At 42.3% G+C, this 21663-nt stretch overlaps 1 protein-coding gene across 1 annotated transcript in view; it reads left to right on the top strand.

The window, feature by feature from the left end:
* Window positions 1-21316, top strand: part of LOC123996546 (protein O-linked-mannose beta-1,4-N-acetylglucosaminyltransferase 2-like) — a 28333-nt gene extending 7017 nt beyond the window's left edge. The window contains exon 2 of the mRNA XM_046299966.1: window positions 17539-21316. Coding sequence (XP_046155922.1) covers window positions 17613-19388 — 1776 coding nt within the window. The 5' untranslated portion in view covers window positions 17539-17612 and the 3' untranslated portion in view covers window positions 19389-21316. The remainder of the gene's footprint in view (window positions 1-17538) is intronic.
* The last annotated feature ends 347 nt before the right edge of the window (window positions 21317-21663 follow it).

A 21663-nucleotide genomic window follows, 5' to 3' on the forward strand; every position in this document is an offset into this window, starting at 1 on the left:
TCCGTGATGTGTAGGCCGAGGAACTTAAAACTTTCCAAACTGAAATGGTCCAACCACACAGACAGCATGGTGAAGAATGCACAACAGCACCTCTTGAATCTCAGGAGGCTGAAGAAATTTGGCTTGTCCCCAAAAACACTTTTTTACAGCATCCTGTCGCAGCCTGGTACGGCAACAGCTCCGCCCACAACCGTAAGGCTCTCCAGAGGGTAGTGAGTCTGCACAACGCATCACCGGGGGCAAATGACCTGCCCTCCAGTACACCTACACCACCGATGTCAGAGATAGGCCAAACAATTATCAAGGACAACAACCACCCGAGCCACTGCCTGTTCACCCCACTATCATCCAGATGGCGAGGTCAGTACAGGTGCATCAAAGGACCGAGAGACTGAAAAACCGCTTCTATCGCAAGGCCATCATACTGTTAAACAGCCATCACTAACATTGAGCCACTTTAATAATTAAAAATTGGATGCAAATAATGTATCACTAGTCACTTTAAACAATGCCACTTGATATAATGTTTACTTACCCTACATTATTAATCTCATATGTATATACTGTACTCTATACCATCTACTGCATCTTGCCTATGCCGCACGGCCATCGCTCATCCATATATTTATATCTACATATTAATTCCTTTACACTTGTGTGTGTATAAGGTAGTTGTTGTGAAATTGTTAGTTTACTTGTTAGATATTACTGCACAGTCAGAACTAGAAGCACAAGCATTTCGCTACACTCTAATTAACATCTGCTAACCATGTGTATGTGACCAATAAAATTTGATTTGATTTGAAGCCGGTTGGAAGTACTGCCAAATTCTGTAAAATGGAGTTGGAGGCAGCTTATGGTAAAGAAATTAACATTAAATTATCTGGCAACCTAACAAAAGCTCTGGTGGACATTCCTTCAGTCAGCATGTCAATTGTAAGCTACCTCAAAACATGAGACGAGACATCTGTGGTATTGTGTCATGTGACAACTGCACATTTTAAATTGGCATTTTATTGTCCCCAGCACAAGGTGCACATGTGTAATGATAATGCTGTTTAATCAGCTTCTTAATAGGCTACACCTGTAAGGTGGATGGTTTATCTTGGTAAAGGAAAAATGCTCACTTACACTGTGCTGTCTAACCTCCAAACGAGCTTCAATACCATACAACACTCCTTCTGTGGCCTCCAACTGCTCTTAAACGCTAGTAAAACCAAATGCATGCTTTTCAACCGTTTGCTGCCTGTACCCGCACGCCCGACTAGCATCACCACCCTGGATGGTTCCGACCTAGAATATGTGGACATCTTTAAGTACCTAGGTGTCTGGCTAGACTGTAAACTCTCATTCCAGACTCCTATCAAACATCTCCAATCCAAAATCAAATCTAGAGTCTTCACTCACGCCGGCAAACTTACCCTAGTAAAACTGACTATCCTACCGATCCTCGACTTCGGCGACGTCATCTACAAAATAGCTTCCAATACTCTACTCAGCAAACTGAATGCAGTTTATCACAGTGCCATCCGTTTTGTTACTAAAGCACCTTATACCACCCACCACTGCGACCTGTATGCTCTCGTCGGCTGGCCCTCGATACATATTCGTCGCCAGACCCACTGGCTCCAGGTCATCTACAAGTCCATGCTAGGGAAAGCTCCGCCTTATCTCAGTTCACTGGTCACGATGGCAACACCCACCCGTAGCACGCGCTCCAGCAGGTGTATCTCACTGATCATCCCTAAAGCCAACACAAATTGCAAAAATTGCTGACTTTTATCTCCCTCCCTCTTTTATCTCCCTCACCAACTTTAAGCATCTGCTAACTGAGCAGCTAACTGATCGCTGCAGCTGTAAATAGTCCATCGTTATATAGCCCAACCAATTTACCTACCTCATCCCCATACTGTTTGTATTTATTTACTTTTATGCCCTTTTGCATACCAGTATCTCTACCTGCACATGACCATCTGATCATTTATCACTCCAGTGTTAATCTGCAAATTGTAATTAATAATAATAATAATAATATATGCCATTTAGCAGACGCTTTTATCCAAAGCGACTTACAGTCATGTGTGCATTATCCTACCTCCTCATGCCTTTTGCACACAATGTATATAGACTCTTTTTTTTCTATTGTGTTGTTGACTTGTTTATTGTTTACTCCATGTGTAACTCTGTTGTCTGTTCACACTGCTATGCTTTATCTTGGCCAGGTCGCAGTTGTAAATGAGAACTTGTTCTCAACTAGCCTACCTGGTTAAATAAAGGTGAAATAAAAAAATAAAATGTGAACAAACTTTGAGAAAAATTAGCTTTTTGTGCTTATGGAAGATTTTGGGGATTTTTTATTTCAGCTCAGGAAACATGGGACCAACACTACATGTTGCATTTTATATTTTTGTTCAGTGTACATTTGACTGGACATGCTTATCAGTCTTATTTAATTTAGTGGAATTAAATTGGCGTGTGTTCAGTATATTCGTTATGTATCTTATCACACTCGTACAGCATACATATACAGAGCCTTTGAGTGGAAAATCTGTCAGACAGCGCGAGCGCTGCTGCTACAGCATCTCAAACAGCAAATGCTTAGGCAACGAAAGGCAGGCTTCATCAGTGTGTAACACACCACTTTGCAATGAGCTGAAGACCGTATGCATTTAACATATATACTTAATTGTTTGAAACCTGAAAGTTTTAATACATATTATGACGTGCAGGTCTTACCTTGCTTCAAAGTATCCTAGCCAAAATCCGACCATATCCATGGATGCAATTATTTTAGATCAACTTTCTTTCATTGTCCATAGCCAAAGGCACAACCCTAGTCATATTAGCAGCCCATGCTAGTTGTTGCATATTACATCTCCCCTCTTTTCACATTTCTGATGGATATTTGAATCTCTGTCATAGGAAACCGCTTAGATGTGCAGAGTGCTTTTGACAGGTTTTTACTGCTAATTGCATTCTGGAACAAACATTCACACTATTAGGCTATTTCTTTCTCAACAAGCTGACCAATAGAATAGGTCAACTGTCCTACTATGGGACATAGTAGATTGACATAGGCTAGTGATTTTGCTGTTCGTTACTTGTCTTGTTGGCTGAGGAAAAGTAAATGTAGTATTTTGGTATTTTATTAGGATCCTCATTAGCTGGTGCAAAAGCAGCAGCTACTCTTCCTGGGGTCCACAAAAAACATGAAACAATACAGAATGACATAATACAGAACCTCAATAAACAAGGACAGAACTACATAATGTTTTTTAGAAGGCACATGTAGCCTACATATCAATGCATACACACAAACTATCTAGGTCATAGGGGAGAGGCGTTGTGCCGCAAGGTGTTGCTTTATCTGCTTTTTGAAACCAGGTTTGCTGTTTATTTAAACTATTTGAGATGGAAGGAAGTTCCATGCAATACAGGCTCTATATAATACTGTATGCTTTCTTGAATTTGGGGACTGTGAAAAGACCCCTGGTGGCATGTGTGGTGGGCTAAGTGTGTGTGCCAGAGCTCTGTGTAAATTGACTATGCAAACAATTTGCGATTGCATATGGGTCTGGTAAATTTCTCAAATTTCCGGTAGATCTAAATGCTGCTGGTCAAAATGTCAAGGTGCCACATTCTGCTAACGCAAACCCTGCCATTGTGGTATTCTGTTGCAGCTAGTGAGATTAATAAAATAATTTTTCACATAAAATCACCCAAAAGACCCCTCCCCTCATTTTGAAAACCCCTGATTTAGTCATATACACTAGATTAGATATAGCCTACTTTGTCTATTGTTCACAAAAACACTTTACACTTTACATCAGAACATGTATTTAGCTACATTTCATGGACTTCAAGGCCGTCTCTTAGTAGTGTGTGTACCGCAATATTATCTGGAGCACCAAAATGTAGGCTAATTGAAGTCATTGTGCCCGAATGGTTTTGACAGTGAACGGTGGTGCAACAAATCTTATATAGAATATTTTTCTAGTTCTATGTTCCTAGTAACAGGATGACCAAGCTTTTTGAACTTGTTCTGTCATTTCTGCATGCTGGTCACGGTTCTTAGAAAGTTCAGATTTACTGTCAAATTGTGCAGACTTTCCATAATGCTTTGTAATCATTTTAAATTGAGACAGTGTTCTGTTTTGTCCTGAGTGCTAGCATCTCCAAATACATCCTAAGAAGCAGTACGGCTGGTTGGGTTGTGTATCGGAGGACGCATGACTTTCAACCTTCGTCTCTCCCGAGCCCGTACGGGAGTTGTAGCGATGAGACAAGATAGTAGCTACTACAACAATTGGATACCACGAAAAGGGGGTAAAATTCAACAACAACAAAAAAACTAAAGAAAATGCTATTACACAACAGGGTATTTTAATATGGAAAGCATCATGGGGCGCCTCTGTACAGGGATGCAAACAAGACATCTTTTGGCAAATTCGCCGTTTTGAATCCAAAATATGCGACCTATGTGATTCTTGTCAATCCGATGAGAAACGTTTTGGGGTGGGGGGGCTTCGGATGACTACTGGCTGTATGCGAACGAGTGATGCGCGTTTCGAGCAATACTGGCTGTATATAAGGTTCAGCCAATCATTCACATAACAACAGAGTGCAGCACACGACTGAAGAGAGAAGAGACAACCAATGTGCTAGTTACAGCATCAGTGCGCACTCTAGAAAGACAGCGGAGAGTGGAATGGCAGTTTGCCAGTTAATTTACAGCAGGGTGTCCCTGGCCTTGAACATAACGAAGAGGTAGGTGAGAAACCTGACCACGAAGATGGGGGTGAGGAAGCGTACTTCATGAGCTGTAACCCGAAAAATGACTGGCATTTGGAAAGTTTGAGGTGAGGGAGAAAGTGTGGTGGAACAAGTAATGGTAACTTTGCTTAAAAATTCTATCTTGCTAGATGGATCGAATTCTCCGTTAGCTGGCCAGAGAAATGTTGAGCAACATTAGCCAACAAATAAATTAGTTTATGGTGTGAAAATTAACTAGCTAATAAAGTTAGACCGCTAACGTTACAACATCAGATAAGCTAACATTAGTAACCTAACCAATTCGCTATGGAATTACAGCGACCCTCACGGACAGCTGTGTGTTATGTGTTAGGCTATTGGTTGGCTGTGTTGTATTTACCAGTACCCAGTGTTCGTGGGGTCCGACATGCCAATCGACCTGCTATCTGCCAACCACAGGAATGCCTCAAATGTTCTGATGCTGGGCATCCTGGTGGTTGGCGGAGTGGCGTGGAGGGAGGATGGAGCATTGGGTTTTAAGACCGGGTTTAGCCATTGTTCTCTCTCTTACGTCTGGCGGTCACAAGAGAAGGTCACGGTTGTTTTATAGGGTATCCTTCATTTATTTGGCGTGGGCTACGGCTACGGTTAATAAACCGAAAATTCGGAAACTCAGTCCTCTGTCTGGACCCTTGTTCCTTTATGATCTAGTCAGGTCATTACAGTATTAACTCGCGTACGACTCCTTGTGCAGAAAAGCTTGCGTGAACGCACTCAAAAAATAATTATTTAATTATCAGACAAAGTGGATGATGCTACCTCTAGAAATATTACTGCTTATACAAATTCGTACTCCTAAAAATGTGCCTTTTTAGAAGTGAACAAGTCTTTCTCATTATTGTCCACCTCCCCACATAAGTGGCACAATTTGGCTCAGGTCATCTAGCAAAACATAATGTCAAGTAGTCTACATCTTTACATGTATTTTTCTGAGATAACAGGGAACAAGGGAATAGTGTAGGTTTCTTGTAACATAATTATTTAAATACATGTGTTTTAGTGGCCGTCTAGTCAGATGTTGGATCACAGATAACCTTGAAAGATCCATATACATTTTTATTTTTTATCTACAATTTATATTAAATTAGAAATTGAACATACCGGTGTTTTGGAGAAGAGTGACTGCTATTTCTTCTCTTATGTTGTTAACATCTTTGTTCATATTTTAAAAGACAATCGACTCCACCTTCAGAACACATACAGCAAACTGGGGAAAAAATTTGATGGGCATTTCAGTTTCTCAACAAAATTATGTTACACTTAGAATTCTAATTCGCAAGTATACAACGACACAGCTATAATATAATTTGACAGTTCTGTTTTGCCTTTTAGTCAGTATACTTTCAACAGGTTAATTGTATATTACTTATACTCTCATACGTACTTTCAAGGCAAAGACATCACAAGATGTAACATCTTGTTAGCATGGGTGAGGAAGGGTATCACACGCCCACCTGGAGATATTACACCCCTTCTCTCGGGAATAGTCTGAACATACACTGCTCAAAAAAATAAAAGGAACACTTAAACAACACAATGTAACTCCAAGTCAATCACACTTCTGTGAAATCAAACAGTCCACTTAGGAAGCAACACTGATTGACAAATTTCACATGCTGTTGTGCAAATATTATAGGCAATTAACAAGACACCCCCAATAAAGGAGTGGTTCTGCAGGTGGTGACCACAGACCACTTCTCAGTTCCTATGCTTCCTGGCTGATGTGTTGGTCACTTTTGAATGCTGGCGGTGCTTTCACTCTAGTGGTAGCATGAGACTGAGTCTACAACCCACACAAGTGGCTCAGGTAGTGCAGCTCATCCAGGATGGCACATCAATGCGAGCTGTGGCAAGAAGGTTTTCTGTGTCTGTCAGCGTAGTGTCCAGAGCATGGGGGCACTACCAGGAGACAGGCCAGTACATCAGGAGACGTGGAGGAGGCCGTAGGAGGGCAACAACCCAGCAGCAGGACCGCTACCTCCACCTTTGTGCAAGGAGGAGCAGGTGGAGCACTGCCAGAGCCCTGCAAAATGACTTCCAGCAGGCCACAAATGTGCATGTGTCTGCTCAAACGGTCAGAAACAGACTCCATGAGGGTGGTATGAGGGCCCGATGTCCACAGGTGGGTGTTGTGCTTACAGCCCAACACCGTGCAGGACGTTTGGCATTTGCCAGAGAACACCAAGATTAGCAAATTCGCCACTGGCGCCCTGTGCTCTTCACAGATGAAAGCAGGTTCACACTGAGCACATGTGACAGACATGACAGAGTCTGGAGACGCTGTGGAGAACGTTCTGCTGCCTGCAACATCCTCCAGAATGACCGGTTTGGCGGTGGGTCAGTCATGGTGTGGGGTGGCATTTCTTTGGGGGGGCCACACAGCCCTCCATGTGCTCGCCAGAGGTAGCCTGACTGCCATTAGGTACCCAGATGAGATCCTTAGACCCCTTGTGAGACCATATACTGGTGCGGTTGGCCCTGTGTTCCTCCTAATGCAAGACAATGCTAGACCTCATGTGGCTGGAGTGTGTCAGCAGTTCCTGCAAGAGGAAGGCATTGATGCTATGGACTGGCCCGCCCGTTCCCCAGACCTGAATCCAATTGAGCACATCTGGGACATCATGTCTCGCTCCATCCACCAACGCCACGTTGCACCACAGACTGTCCAGGAGTTGGCGGATGCTTTAGTCCAGGTCTGGGAGGAGATCCCTCAGGAGACCATCCACCACCACATCAGGAGCATGCCCAGGCATTGTAGGGAGGTCATACAGGCACGTGGAGGCCACACACACACTACTGAGCCTCATTTTGACTTGTTTTAAGGACATTCCATCAAAGTTGGACCAGCCTGTAGTGTGGTTTTCCACTTTAATTTTGAGTGTGACTCCAAATCCAGACCTCCATGGGTTGATAAATTTGATTTCCATTGATCATTTTTGTGTGATTTTGTTGTCAGCACATTCAACTCTGTAAAGAAAAAAGTATTTAATAAGAATATTTCATTCAGATCTAGGATGTGTTATTTTAGTGTTCCCTTTATTTTTTTGAGCAGTGTATATGTTAATAAAAGTACAGCATTTTGGAACACTTTATTGATTACAATATAGAGATTAATAAGAGGGGAATCTGAGAAGGTAGGGATTCCAGCAGGGTGTGAGTTGAAGTAGTCAAATCTGGAGCTGACAAGGGCTGGAATGTAAATGACATGTGATCATCTGGGATTATTTAACATCTGAGAACGGGCAGGCATTCCCTCGGATGAAGAGCATCTCAGTCTTCCTGATTATGTGCTGTCATCCAGGTGAAAATGTCACCTGTATATCTGATGTAGGATAAAAGATAAGTTGAGTGTCCTGTGCATATGTATATGTACTGTGCATGTGTGTGTATATCTTGGTGTGTGTGTGTGTGTGTATATATATATATATATATATTTTTATTTTCTTTCTATTATCATTATTGTGTTTGAGGGTTGGGGGGAGGTTGATGGGGATGGTGGAGGTGCTGGGAGTGTCCTATTGAGGGCGAAGGGACCTATTGGGGAGAGGATTCTTCATGGAGGCACATTGTCAGTTTTTTTTATTATATTATTATACATTTATACTTTTTTTAAAATTATTTTTTATTTATTATAACATTTGACTGTGATTATGGATATGCACTCATGTTGACTTATATATTTGAACTATATTTGAACTTTTTTGCGCAGAGTACAAATTGTATTATTATTATTTTATTATTACTACTGTACCTACATTCTTATTCTTAAAAACTAAAGCAGAAAAAGTTTAAAACAATGTAGGACAATCCATAAGAGTGAAAAGCATGATGGGATGGGGGATTGATAGAGAGAAGATGGCTCTGAAAACTATTTCTGAAATGTATTTTATTTTACCTTTATTTTACTAGGCAAGTCAGTTAAGAGCAAATTCTTATTTTCAATGACGGCCTAGGAACAGTGCGTTAACTGCCTGTTCAGGGGCAGAACGACAGATTTGTACCTTGTCAGCTCGGGGATTTGAACTTGCAACCTTTCGGTTATTAATCCAAAACTCTAACCACTAGGCTACCCTGCTGCCCCAAATAACCACTTCCTTTTGTGACTAGAGTCTAATAATTCCTGTGGCACACATCAGAGGGCATGATGGGTCACAAAAAAGGATTCTGAAGTGTCCCAGGCCTTGCAGTCCCAATTAATAATTAATGTATGTGTGTTATATTAAACATCGAGAAGGGAGTAAAATGTAGGCAAGAAATAAACATTTCAGAACAACTACTAGTTAAATAAGACATGGGAGAGATGACACATTTTGGCAGTGATTTATTTATAGACTAACACACTGGAAACAAATAGCCAAACTGAAAACTGCAGGCATTACTAGTGCCTCCCCCGCGATCAAACCGACATATGAAATGAAACACAGCCGAACGTGATCAGAAATCTCAACTAGCAAGAAAGTCACAGCAATGAAGAATTGAGTGTGTGTGTGTGCATGTGAAGGGGGGGGGCTTTTCAGAATGAGAGAATTAGGTGAAAATGAGGCGTTGCTTGTTAAACAAGTGGATTCAGGGATCAAGTGTAGCTGGAGCTGGGCTTGGCTTAAGCTGGATGCCTCTATAGAGGTGAAAGGAGCACCACACACGTTCCCGAGTGAGTGAGTGAGTGAGTGAGTGAGTGAGTGAGTGAGTGAGTGAGTGAGTGAGTGAGTGAGTGAGTGAGTGAGTGAGTGAGTGAGTGAGTGAGTGAGTGAGTGAGTGAGTGAGTGAGTGAGTGAGTGAGCGAGTGTTACTTGTTTTACTCAGTGAACATTATCTTTGCACACATGTAGCCTTGTGCACTTGATCGATCTCTACTATAGTGGGCTATTATTTTGAGCAAAAATAGAATGCCTGTTTGTTTCATTCTAGTTCTACTTTAAGATGTTGTTTTCCCAAGTGCAACTTGTTTTACTCAGTGAACATTCTATTATAAAGGCTGTCATGGCTAACTGCAATATTAGTGTATTGTTTTTTTTCTCAAGACTTGAGTGTCATTGCAGTAAAGTCTAGGCAACAAATAACATTGGGTGAGTGAGTGAGTGAGTGAGTGAGTGAGTGAGTGAGTGAGTGAGTGAGTGAGTGAGTGAGTGAGTGAGTGAGTGAGTGAGTGAGTGAGTGAGTGAGTGAGTGAGTGAGTGAGTGAGTGAGTGAGTGAGTGAGTGAGTGAGTGAGCGAGCGTTACTTGTTTTACTCAGTGAACATTATCTTTGCACACATGTAGCCTTGTGCACTTGATCGATCTCTACTATAGTGGGCTATTATTTTGAGCAAAAATAGAATGCCTGTTTGTTTCATTCTAGTTCTACTTTAAGATGTTGTTTTCCCAAGTGCAATATTTAGATGTGTGTGGTCACAAGCCTTCTATTATAAAGGCTGTCATGGCTAACTGCAATATTAGTGTATTGTTTTTTTTTCTCAAGACTTGAGTGTCATTGCAGTAAAGTCTAGGCAACAAATAACATTGGATTGCTTTTTTACATTTTTTTGCTATGAGTTAGGTTCACATTAACCACTTTTTATTTTACACACACAGAATGAGCATGTAGGTCATATTCTTTTGTTGTTTAATTAGTTAAAGTCTGCATTTCCCCCTAGCAGTGCAAAAAAAGAGAAGCCTTTTATGGCCCTCACCCGATTGCATCCCTGCTCTGTAGGGAGAACACTGGAGAGCTGAGTAGTGGAGTTTGATTCACATTTTCACTCACAAAAACGTTCAATCTCAAGCCTAAAACCTCATAGGCTCGGTGCAGTGTTAGCTGAAGATGGTGCCATGGAATTGCCTGCTAATTTATCACAGAGGCAGGCTTGACCTTTGGAATGCCCTTCAGTACTTGGCACAGTGGAATTGCAATAGGCCCTGCACGCATCCCTGTGGGCCGCCTGTGTGCATCGAGGAGAATTAACACTCACCACTGGCACTGGCACCATTGCCCTTGTCCTCATGGATTGGAGGGAAATGCTGCTTTAGGTCTTCATGCTGTGACATTTAAGCAGCAGAAAAATGCCTTGAGCACTATTAACCTATTAGTAAAATGAAGTGGTATTGTCTGAATGGCATACCAACTTGTAGGAATTCGTTAAATGGGTAGGCTAAAAGGGAAAGCCGAGGGATTTGGAATAGCTGAGGGGTTTGTGGTATCTGCCTATACAGGTACATTTAAAATCTTAGAAGTAATTTCTGGACCTAAATCCCATGTAGGGGGCTTGGTCAAACTTCAGAAGAACCATGTAGGTAAATGAATTTGTTTAGGGACAGCCAGAGGTCACTTCCCAAATGGCACCTTATTCCCTTTGTAGTGCACAACTTCTGATCAGGTCACATCAAAAGTAGTGCACTGTAAAGGGGATAGAGTGCCATTTGGGACAACCTTGTCCTCCTGATGACACCCAGGTCATGAAGCCTATAGGTCCAATTGTCAAGGTCACCAGCGGTGTCTAATTATGGGCTTTAGCCCCCTGTCAGTACAATATGGATCAGTGGGCAAAGGTGAGTTAACCAAACCTGTCTCCTCTGCCAGTGCCCTTGGCGAATGGTGTTCCAAGTCAAACATTTGAGGAGAGGAGAAAAAAGGAGGCCCGGGTATGGATGGGATTCACTCAGTTTAACTTCAAATGTAGTGCAGTTCACATGAGTATTATGAGTACCAATACGTCTGCATTGCTATCATATTGTATCTATAGATGGAGATAAGGGCTTCCCCAAGACTTTTCTCACCTGACTTAGTATCATGCTCTTTTGGTAAACTAAATCTCAAGTCGTAATGAAAACAAGTGGAAAAAGCTCTTGTGTAACTGATCTTTTTCCTGTAACTTAGCTAAAACTGCAAGGTATTACCACAAATACTGAGCCTACTACTACCACTGACATATTGTAGCCTAGGTATTTGGATGTCAAAATAGCCTGAGGACTTTTTAGCCTGTCTCTTATTGCAGCATATGAGAGCAGATATGGAAAGAGAGAATGAGAGCAGCAAGAGCGAGAGTGAAAGAGAGAGCAGGGAGGGAGAGATGGAGCCATTATGTCTTTGTTCAATCCGGCTTCTTCCTCCAGGGCCCTTGGCTTGGCTGGCTGTTGGAGGAGAGAGAGTCCGGGGCTTTAGGAGAGTGTAAGGCTGGCTGTGTCCAATGGGCCCTGGTCAAAAGTATTGCACTAAATAGAAAATAGGGTGCCATTTGGGATTTAGACAGAGTCAGGCCAGAGATACTGGAGTTCATTATGAGCTCAGTCTGGAGAGGAGAGAGACAGGAAGACCGTGGGGGGATGGCTACTCTCTGGGGATGCTAGTGGCAAAGGAGGATTCTCAAGGAGTTTTTAGGATGGAGCGATTTGACCCAAGGAAAAAATTAAGAAATCAGAGGTGCATGTGTGTCTGTGCAAATATGTGTTGGAAGTGGCAGTGACCGTTCATTATGTTTGATATCTGCTGTATGAATCTTGTACTCCATAATGTCTGCTGCTCAAAGAATTAGAGGCATTGAGGTAGAGCTAGTTATTTATTATAGGGCTAGTTATTTATTATTAAGTTATTTTACTTAACCTGGGATTGAAGGACAGATGGGCATGGCTCCAAGGTAGGCTTGGGTGGTATCCAGATTGTCCTACCTTCAAACCAACCTTGAGCCATCCTGGGATCTTCGGTAATACCTGCACCGGACACAAGGGGCGCTATTTTCAAACCCCACTTAGCCTCTAATCCCAAGGTTAGCAATGCTAACAAGTACATGGAAAATACCATAGAGATTGCTAGTCAAATGCAAACTAGCGCATGCAATTATTTTATATAGTCTCTGATAAACTGTTTGCAGGACATATATCACAGCTCATAAAGTTTATAAAAGTAACGAAAAGAATGCTACACAGTTTTCTGCATGCACAAAATGAATATTGGATGGCATGGTAGGTTTATTTATCAAAATAGTTTAACCTGCTTTTTTGTAATGATCACTGATCTGGCTTTCAAAGCTAAATATGAAAATGCCCTTTTTGTTACAAATTTGACCAGAATAATGTAGAATGCACATCCACTAATAACCCATTTCTGGTAGCAGGCATTATAGAACATTAATACTGGTTTCATAAAACATCTCTCAAGCACAAGCCTACGTGCTAGTGAGTAGCCAGTGAATCTTTATATTTAAAGTCTGCCAACTTGGATCTACAGTGCATTCAGAAAGTATTCAGACCCCTTGATCTTTTCCACATTTTGTTACGGTACCGCCTTATTCCAAAATGTATTTAAAAATAAATAATTCCTCATTAACCTACACACAATAATACCCCATAATGACATGGGAAATAAAATAAACTGCAATATGACTTTTCCATACACTACCGTTCAAAGTTTGGGGTCACTTAGAAATGTCCTTGTTTTTAAAAGAAAAGCTAAACATTTTATCCATTAAAATTACTTAAAATTGATCAGAAATACAGTGTAGACATTGTTAATGTTGTAAATGACTATTGTAGCTGGATACGGCAGATTCTTTTTTTTTTGTAATGGAATATCTACAGTTGACGTCGGGAGTTTACATACACTTAGGTTGGAGTCATTAACTCCTTTTTCAACCACTCCACAAATGTCTTGTTAACAAACTATAGTTTTGGCAAGTCAGTTAGGACATCTACTTTGTGCATGACACAAGTCATTTTTCCAACAATTGTTTACAGACAGATTATTTCACTTAACATTCGATGTATCACAATTCCAGTGGGTCAGAAGTTTACATACACTAAGTTGACTGTGCCTTTAAACAGTTTGAAAAATGAAAAAGGTCGACAAATTAATCGGAATGGCCAATTAATTAGGGCCGATTTCAGGTTTTCATAACAATCGGTAATCGGCATTTTTGGACACCGATTGTGGACTCTTTTTTTTAACCTTAACCTATTTAGGCAAGTTAGTTAAGAACACATTCTTATTTTCAATGACTGCCTAGGAACGGTGGGTTAACTGCCTTGTTCAGGGGCAGAACGACAGATTTTTACCTTGTCGGAGGAGCCTGCGTGACAGGCTGACTACCTGTTACGTGAGTGCAGCAAGAAGCCAAGGTAAGTTGCTAGCTAGCATTAAACTTATCTAATAAAAATAATCAACCTTAATAGAATCACAAATTAACTACACATGGTTGATATTACTAGTTTATCTAGCTTGTCCTGCGTTGCATATAATCGATGCGGTGCCTGTTAATTTATCATCGAATCACAGCCTACTTCTCCAAACAGGTGATGATTTACCCAGCGCATTCTCGAAAAAGCACTGTCGTTGCACCAATGTGTACCTAACCATAAACATCAATGCCTTTCTTTAAAATCAACAAGTATATATTTTTAAACCTGCATATTTAGTTAATATTGCCCGCTAACATGACTTTCTTTTAACTAGGGAAATTGTGTCACTTCTCTAGCGTTCTGAGCAAGCAGTCAGGGTATATGCAGCAGTTTGTGCTGCCAGGCTCGTTGTGAACTGTGTGAAGTCCATGTATTCCTAACAAGGACCATAATTAATTTGCCAGAATTGTACATAATTATGACATAACATTGAAGGTTGTACAATGTAACAGCAATATTTAGACTTAGGGATGCCACCGGTTAGATAAAATACGGAATTGTTCTGTATTTCACTGAAAGAATAAACGTTATGTTTTTCGAAATGGTAGTTTCTGGATTTGACCATATTAATGACCAAAGGCTCGTATTTCTGTGTGTATTATATTATAATTAAGTCTATGATTTGATAGAGCCGTCTGACTGAGTGGTGGTAGGCAGCAGCAGGCTCGTAAGCATTCATTCAAAAAGCACTTTCGTGCGTTTGCCAGCAGCTCTTCATTGTGCTTCAAGCATTGAGCTGTTTATGACTTCAAGCCTATCAACTCCCGAGATTAGGCTTGTGTAACCGATGTGAAATGGCTAGCTAGTCAGCGGGGTGCGCGCTAATAGCGCTTCGATCCGTAACGGCACTCGCTCTGAGACCTTGAAGTAGTTTTCCCCTTCCCCGCTCAGGAAGGAGACACGTTCTGTCTCCTAGAGATGAACGTACTTTGTTGTGAAAAGTGCAAATCAATTCCAGAACAACAGCAAAGGACCTTGTGAAGATGCTGGAGGAAACAGGTACAAAAGTATCTATATCCACAGTAAAACGAGTCCTATGTCGACTGACTCTGAAAGGCCGCTTAGCAAGGAAGAAGCCACTGCTCCAAAACCAGCATCAAAAATCCAGACTACGGTTTGCAACTGCACATTGGGACAAAGATCGTACTTTTTGGAGAAATGTCCTCTGGTCTGATGAAACAAAAATAGAACTGTTTGGCTATAATGACCATTGTTATGTTTGGAGGAAAACACCATCCCAACCGTGAAGCATGGGGGTGGCATCATCATGTTGTGGGGGTGCTTTACTGCAGAAGGGACTGGTGCACTTCACAAAATAGATAGCATCATGAGGCAGGAAAACTATGTGGATATATTGAAGCAACATCTCGAGACATCGGTCACGAAGTTAAAGCTTGGTCACAAATGGGTCTTCCAAATGGACAATGACCCCAAGCATACTTCCAAATTTGTGGCAAAATGGCTTAAGGACAACAGTCAAGGTATTGTAGTGGCCATCACAAAGCCCTGACTTCAATCCTATAGAACATTTGTGGGCAGAACGGAAAAAGTGTGTGCGAGTAAGGAGGCCTACATCCTGACTCCGTTACACCAGCTCTGTCACGAGGAATGGGCCAAAATTCACCCAACTTATTGTGGGAAGCTTGTGGAAGGCTACCCGAAACATTTGACCCAAGTTAAACAATTTAAAGACAATGCTACCAAATACTAATTGAGTGTATGTAAACTTCTGACCCACTGGGAATGTGTTGAAAGAAATAAAAGATGAAATAAATAATTCTCTCTACTATTTTTGTGACATTTCACATTCTTAAAATAAAGTGGTCATCCTAACTGACCTAAGACAGGGAATTGTTACTAGGATTACATTGTGAAAAACTGAGTTTAAATGTATTTGGCTAAGGTGTATTTAAATTTCGGACTTCAACTGTACGTAGGCGTACAGAGGTCCATTATCAGCAACCATCACTCCTGTGTTCCAATGGCACATTGTGTTAGCTAATCCAACTGGTATAATTTTAAAAAGCTAATTGAGCATTAGAAAACCCTTTTGCAATTGATAGCACAGCTAAACTTTTGTCCTGATTTAAAGCAGCAATAAAACTATCCTCCTTTCGACTAGTTGAGTACCTGGAGCATCAGCATTTGTGGGTTCGATTACAGGCTCCAAATGGCCAGAAACAAAGCATTTTCTTCTGAAACTGGTCAGTCTATTCTTGTTCTGAGAAATGAAGGCTATTCCATGCGAGAAATTGCCAAGAAACTGAAGATCTCGTACAACGCCGTGTACTACTCCATTCACAGAACAGCACAAACTGGCCCTAACCAGAATAGAAAGAGGAGTGGGAGGCCCCGGTGCACAACTGAGCAAGAAGACAAGTACACTAGAGTGTCTAGTTTGAGATACAGACGCCTCACAAGTCCTCAACTGGCAGCTTCATTAAGTAGTACCCGCAAAACACCAGTCTCAACGTCAACAGTGAAGGGACGACTCCGGGATGCTGGCCTTCTAGGCAGAGTCCGTGGCTATTATCAAATACTCTGGAATACGGCAAATACAGTATACCGACCAAGTCTACAGCAGCCCAAAGTTGAAGGTTAGGGAGATCGTCCGTAGATGCCAATGACTACACTAACTCTCTTGACTCTTATTTTTGAGTATTGCTATGTTATGGTGATATAAAGCAGTGAACACCCTCAACTTTTTTATACTGGAATAATTATATTATTTTAATCTCAACCACTATTATGGAAAGTGATATTTATAGTATCTCAGGCAGAGGCTAACCTATAGAAACATTTGTTCTTGTAGCAGTTAACCTTTAGATGACTATTTACCCCCATAGTCTGGATGCAATTGCTTGGGATCCCAAATGGCAATGTATTCCCAAGATAGTGCACTACTTTTTACTGCAGCCCTATAGATCCTGGACTGATCAAAAGTAGTGCACTATATAGGGAATAGCATTTAGGATGCAGATAGTCTGTCTCACCACATGACTCACTTGTTCTCTCAATATGCAGATTAGTGTATGTAAACGGGATGTGGATACCATTTGCATGTCTCTGTGTCCAGTTTGAAGGAGGTTAAGAGGTAGTATTGCGAGCCTATGTTAACTAGTGTTGTTAGTTCCCATAGACTTCCAGTCATTGCCTTAACGCTAGATAGCCATTGAGCTAACGCTAGTGAGAAACTTCCTTCAAACTGCACGCAGAGACACAAAAATGGTATCCATGAGTTCATCTGACTCTGGCGAAGTAGGTAAAGGGCTTCATTGGCAAAATCCCGGAGTATCCATTTATTTGGGACACAGACAAAGGCTTCTCCAAGGGAAAGGGGCTCTGAGCCATGCTTTGATCCTTAAAATTGAAATTGTTCTACCTGTATGCAGACCTTCATCAATAGCACTGTAAATAATCGGCTTGCGCTTTGTTTGATATTATTTATATGATTACTTTGAGTTTGAATGTAATTTGAATTTGGAAAGTCTGAAATATATTATGTTCAGTTGGAAACATGATATCAGTAATATGCTAAAAATAATCTCCCTCCCTCCCCCTCTCTCTCTCCTCTCCAGGTGTATCGGCGCCTGGCTAGCGGGAGTCGAAGCATGCATGTGAGGTCAGAGATCAAATTGGACGTGGAGCTGTGATGCGTGCGGCGAGCTGCAGGATGAACGTGGCGACGATACTGAACGGCCTGCTGGTGTCGGTGGTGGCAGCACTGCTCTGGAAGTACGTGAGGCTAAGCGAGCACGCTGCAGTACTGGAGGAGGAGCTGCAGCTGACCCGCCAGTCCCAGGAGTTGACCCAGGCCCGGATAGACTACCACGCTGCTCTGCTGGCACTCCAGGAGTATGGCACCCGTATGGTCTGCACCGGCAAGATGCACACTGATCGCATCTGCCGCTTTGACTACCTGTGCTACTGCACCGAGGCCGAAGAGTTTGTCTTCTTCCACAGCAACTCCTCCTTCATGTTGCCCAACCTGGGGCCCCGGCGATTCCAGCCAGCCCTGCTGGACCTGTCCTCTGTAGAGGATCACAACACCCAGTACTTCAACTTCCTGGAGCTGCCCGCAGCTGCCCTCAAGTTCATGCCCAAGCCTGTGTTCATCCCTGACGTCACCCTCATCCTCAACCGGTTCAATCCGGATAATCTGATGCACGTGTTCCACGATGACCTGCTTCCCATCTTCTACACCATGCGGCAGTACTCGGACCTGGACGATGAGGCCCGTCTGGTCTTCATGGAGGGCTGGGGTGAGGGCGCACACTTTGACCTCTACCGCCTGCTGAGCAGCAAGCAGCCACTTCTCAAAGAACAGCTGAGGAACTTTGGCAAACTTATGTGCTTCACAAAGTCCTACGTGGGCTTGTCCAAGATGACCACATGGTACCAGTACGGCTTTGTCCAGCCACAGGGCCCCAAAGCCAACATCCTGGTCTCTGGGAACGAGATCCGGCAGTTTGCCTCATCGCTGATGGAGAAGCTCAATATCACCACGCGAGGAGGAGAGGAGAGCGCAGCGGAGGAAAAGGACGAATACATCGTAGTGTTCAGTCGCTCCATCAACAGACTCATCCTGAATGAAGCGGAGCTGATCCTGGCGCTAGCGCAGGAGTTCCAGATGAGAGCGGTGACGGTGTCTCTGGAGGAGCAGACCTTCCCCAGTATCATCAAGGTCATCAGCGGGGCCTCCATATTGGTCAGCATGCACGGGGCCCAGCTGGTCTCCTCTCTCTTCCTCTCCCGGGGGGCCGTCGTAGTGGAGCTCTTCCCCTATGCGGTCAACCCAGAGCAGTACACCCCTTACAAAACCCTGGCGTCTCTACCAGGCATGGACCTGCATTATGTGGCCTGGAGGAACATGGTGGAGGAGAACTCTGTGGCCTACCCAGAGAGGCCCTGGGAGCAGGGAGGTATAGCCCACCTGGATAAGGAAGACCAGGAGCACATCCTGGCCAGTAAGGAAGTGCCCAGACACCTGTGTTGCCGCAACCCGGAGTGGCTCTATCGCATCTACCAGGACACCATAGTGGACATCCCTTCTTTACTAGAGGCTCTCAGAGCGACAGTGAAAATCAGGCCCAACCTGAAGAAGGCCAAGCCTGCCAGCACGGTCCACCCAGGCCAGGTCAGAGAGCCCCAGTGCCAGACGTCGGTCCAGGCCACCAACGAGGCCATGCTGACTGTGTCGTGGCAAATCCCCTGGAACCTGAAGTACCTGAAAGTCAGGGAGGTGAAGTACGAAGTGTGGATCCAGGAGCAAGGAGAGAACACGTACATGCCTTATATTCTCCCCCACCAGAACTATACCTTCTCTGAAAACATCAAACCCTTTACGACGTACCTGGTGTGGGTGCGCTGCATCTTTAACAAAAACCTCCTGGGGCCCTTTGCAAATGTACTCACGTGCAGGACATAATTTGAGTTGATATTTACAGTTTCAAGAATGTGACTGCTTGTTCCAGATGATCAGATATTGGGGCTTTGGATTATTGAAGGTGATGCTAGAAAGTTCTGTATAATTTCAGCCAGTAGTTTTGAAAGTAGCGCTCACGAGACTAAATGGGTCCCGGAAAATGTTGCACAATTGTATACAACGTCATTCATTTTGTATGACATGTTACGTCCTGCACGATAAATGTATGTTTCCTGGAATTCGTATGATATGTTATGAATTTGCAAGTGCTTTAAGATCCCGTTCAATCTCTTTTTAAAAAGAACTTCTGTGATTGAGGATTGTCTCCGATTTGAGGATAGTTGATATGATGTCATCTGTATCTAGGATGAGCGACTGTGCTGTTTGATGAGACAACCATGTCCTCACACAGAGGAGAGTGAAATGCAGTAGAAATTCAATGGAATTTAGCATGGGACCAGGGAATACATGAGTCACGATTTAAGGATGCATTGTCTGTACCTGCAGAAAGTGCTATACAACATGTATTTTTGAGATATAGGAATTTCTTTAATATACTTATTTATGAGCAAAAATGTATAGTATAAATTCATGTATGTTTTTTTATTAGTCTTAAACACTGAACCTATCTATCTATACCTGTACTTATTTGAGTGTGTAATGTAGGTTTTCAGCAAAGCCCAGGTGGGACTTTAGGATGACTTGGTCTTGGTTTCATACTTGATTGGTTTGTGATTTGTTATACAGTTATCTGATAAATCACACCTTTGTGGCTTAGCCTACCCTCCTGCACAAAGTTGTAGCTTTGTCACGTTGTCTTTCTAATTGGCAATTTACATAATTGCAGAATGTTGCCAAAACCTTAAAGGGATACTGTGAGATTCTGGCAATTGTCTACTTACCCAGAGTCAAATGAACTCGTGGGTACCATATTTATGCCTCTGCGTGCAGTATGAAGGAAGTTAGGATTGGCTCGCGAAATTACTTCTATCTAGCATTAGCACAATGACTGGAAGTCTATGGGCATCTGCTAGCTGGGTATCTGCTTCAGGCCTGCGAAATTCCAGTCCTCGGGGACCTGATTGGTGTCACACTTTTCCCCGATCCCTAGCAAACACCTGATTTAAACTAATTGCGTTTTTAACTGAAGCTCATGATTAGTTAACTATTGGTGTCAGGTGTGTTAGCTGGGGCAAAAGTGTGACACCAATCAGGCCCCCAAGGACTGGAGTTGCCCAGACCTGCTTGCTGCAGGTACCCATACACTTCCAGTCATTGTGCTAACACTAGTAGCGCTAGCAACTTCCTTCAAACCACACGCAGAGACAGAAAAGGGGTATCTATGAGATCATCTGACCCTGAGGAAGTAGATAAAGGGCTTCATTGCCAAAATCCCAAAGTATTCCTTTAAGAGAAACCAAAGTGAATTTGAAAATATGGTCACCAGTCTACAGTACCATTAAGTGTGTGTTATTAGTTGTGATTTGGATTATCTTGTGCTTCATTGAGGCTTTAATATTTGCCATTTACCGTTTTGAACTATTGTGACCCATGGATAATAAATTCTTCCCCTTCTAGATTATTTGAGATATTAATTCAAGGCAGATAAAACTTTCGAACTGTGGGTCCAGGAAAATATGTTGCCAGTTTTCTAAAGATGTGGACTAAAACATGCATTATTCATTCAAATGTAGCAGTCTTTTAAGAACAGGGTTCCTCTAAATGAAAATTAAGAGAATCTATTATCATGTATTTATGTGAAAGGTTCTGTTGCTGTGTGGTCACTAGATATGCGAGGGGTAGTTCTATTTCTTTCAGAAAAACTGGAGTTTCTTCAATCAGTTTCTTTGTCATTGCCCTGTGTGTCAAATGATAAATACAAAAAGGTTCATATCACTTCAGTGTCCCCATTACAGCAATTCTGAGTTCAATTGTCCTATTTGTTGTTATTCAGTCCACACAGTTGCAGAATATGATCAGAATTCCTTACTTACTATTAATGGGTACCATTTCTGATTGTGATCATTTACATTTTGCACAGGTTATATGCATGCATAAACTTGACTATAATTAGCCTGCTATGCTTTTAATTTGAAAGGGTGGTAATGACTGCTCTGCCCCAAATCAAGCTGGAGGAGTAACCCATTCTATGGCTCATCAGTGCTGCTAACCATGCGTGATGCAGGGTTTGTATCCCAAATGGCACCCTCTTCCCTTTATAGTGTACTACTTTTGACCAAGACCGATAAAGGTGACCAGAGCCTAAAAATAGTGCTGA

This window comes from Oncorhynchus gorbuscha, linkage group LG15 (genome assembly GCF_021184085.1).
Source record: "Oncorhynchus gorbuscha isolate QuinsamMale2020 ecotype Even-year linkage group LG15, OgorEven_v1.0, whole genome shotgun sequence".
In the NCBI taxonomy this organism is placed as follows: Eukaryota; Metazoa; Chordata; class Actinopteri; order Salmoniformes; family Salmonidae; genus Oncorhynchus; species Oncorhynchus gorbuscha.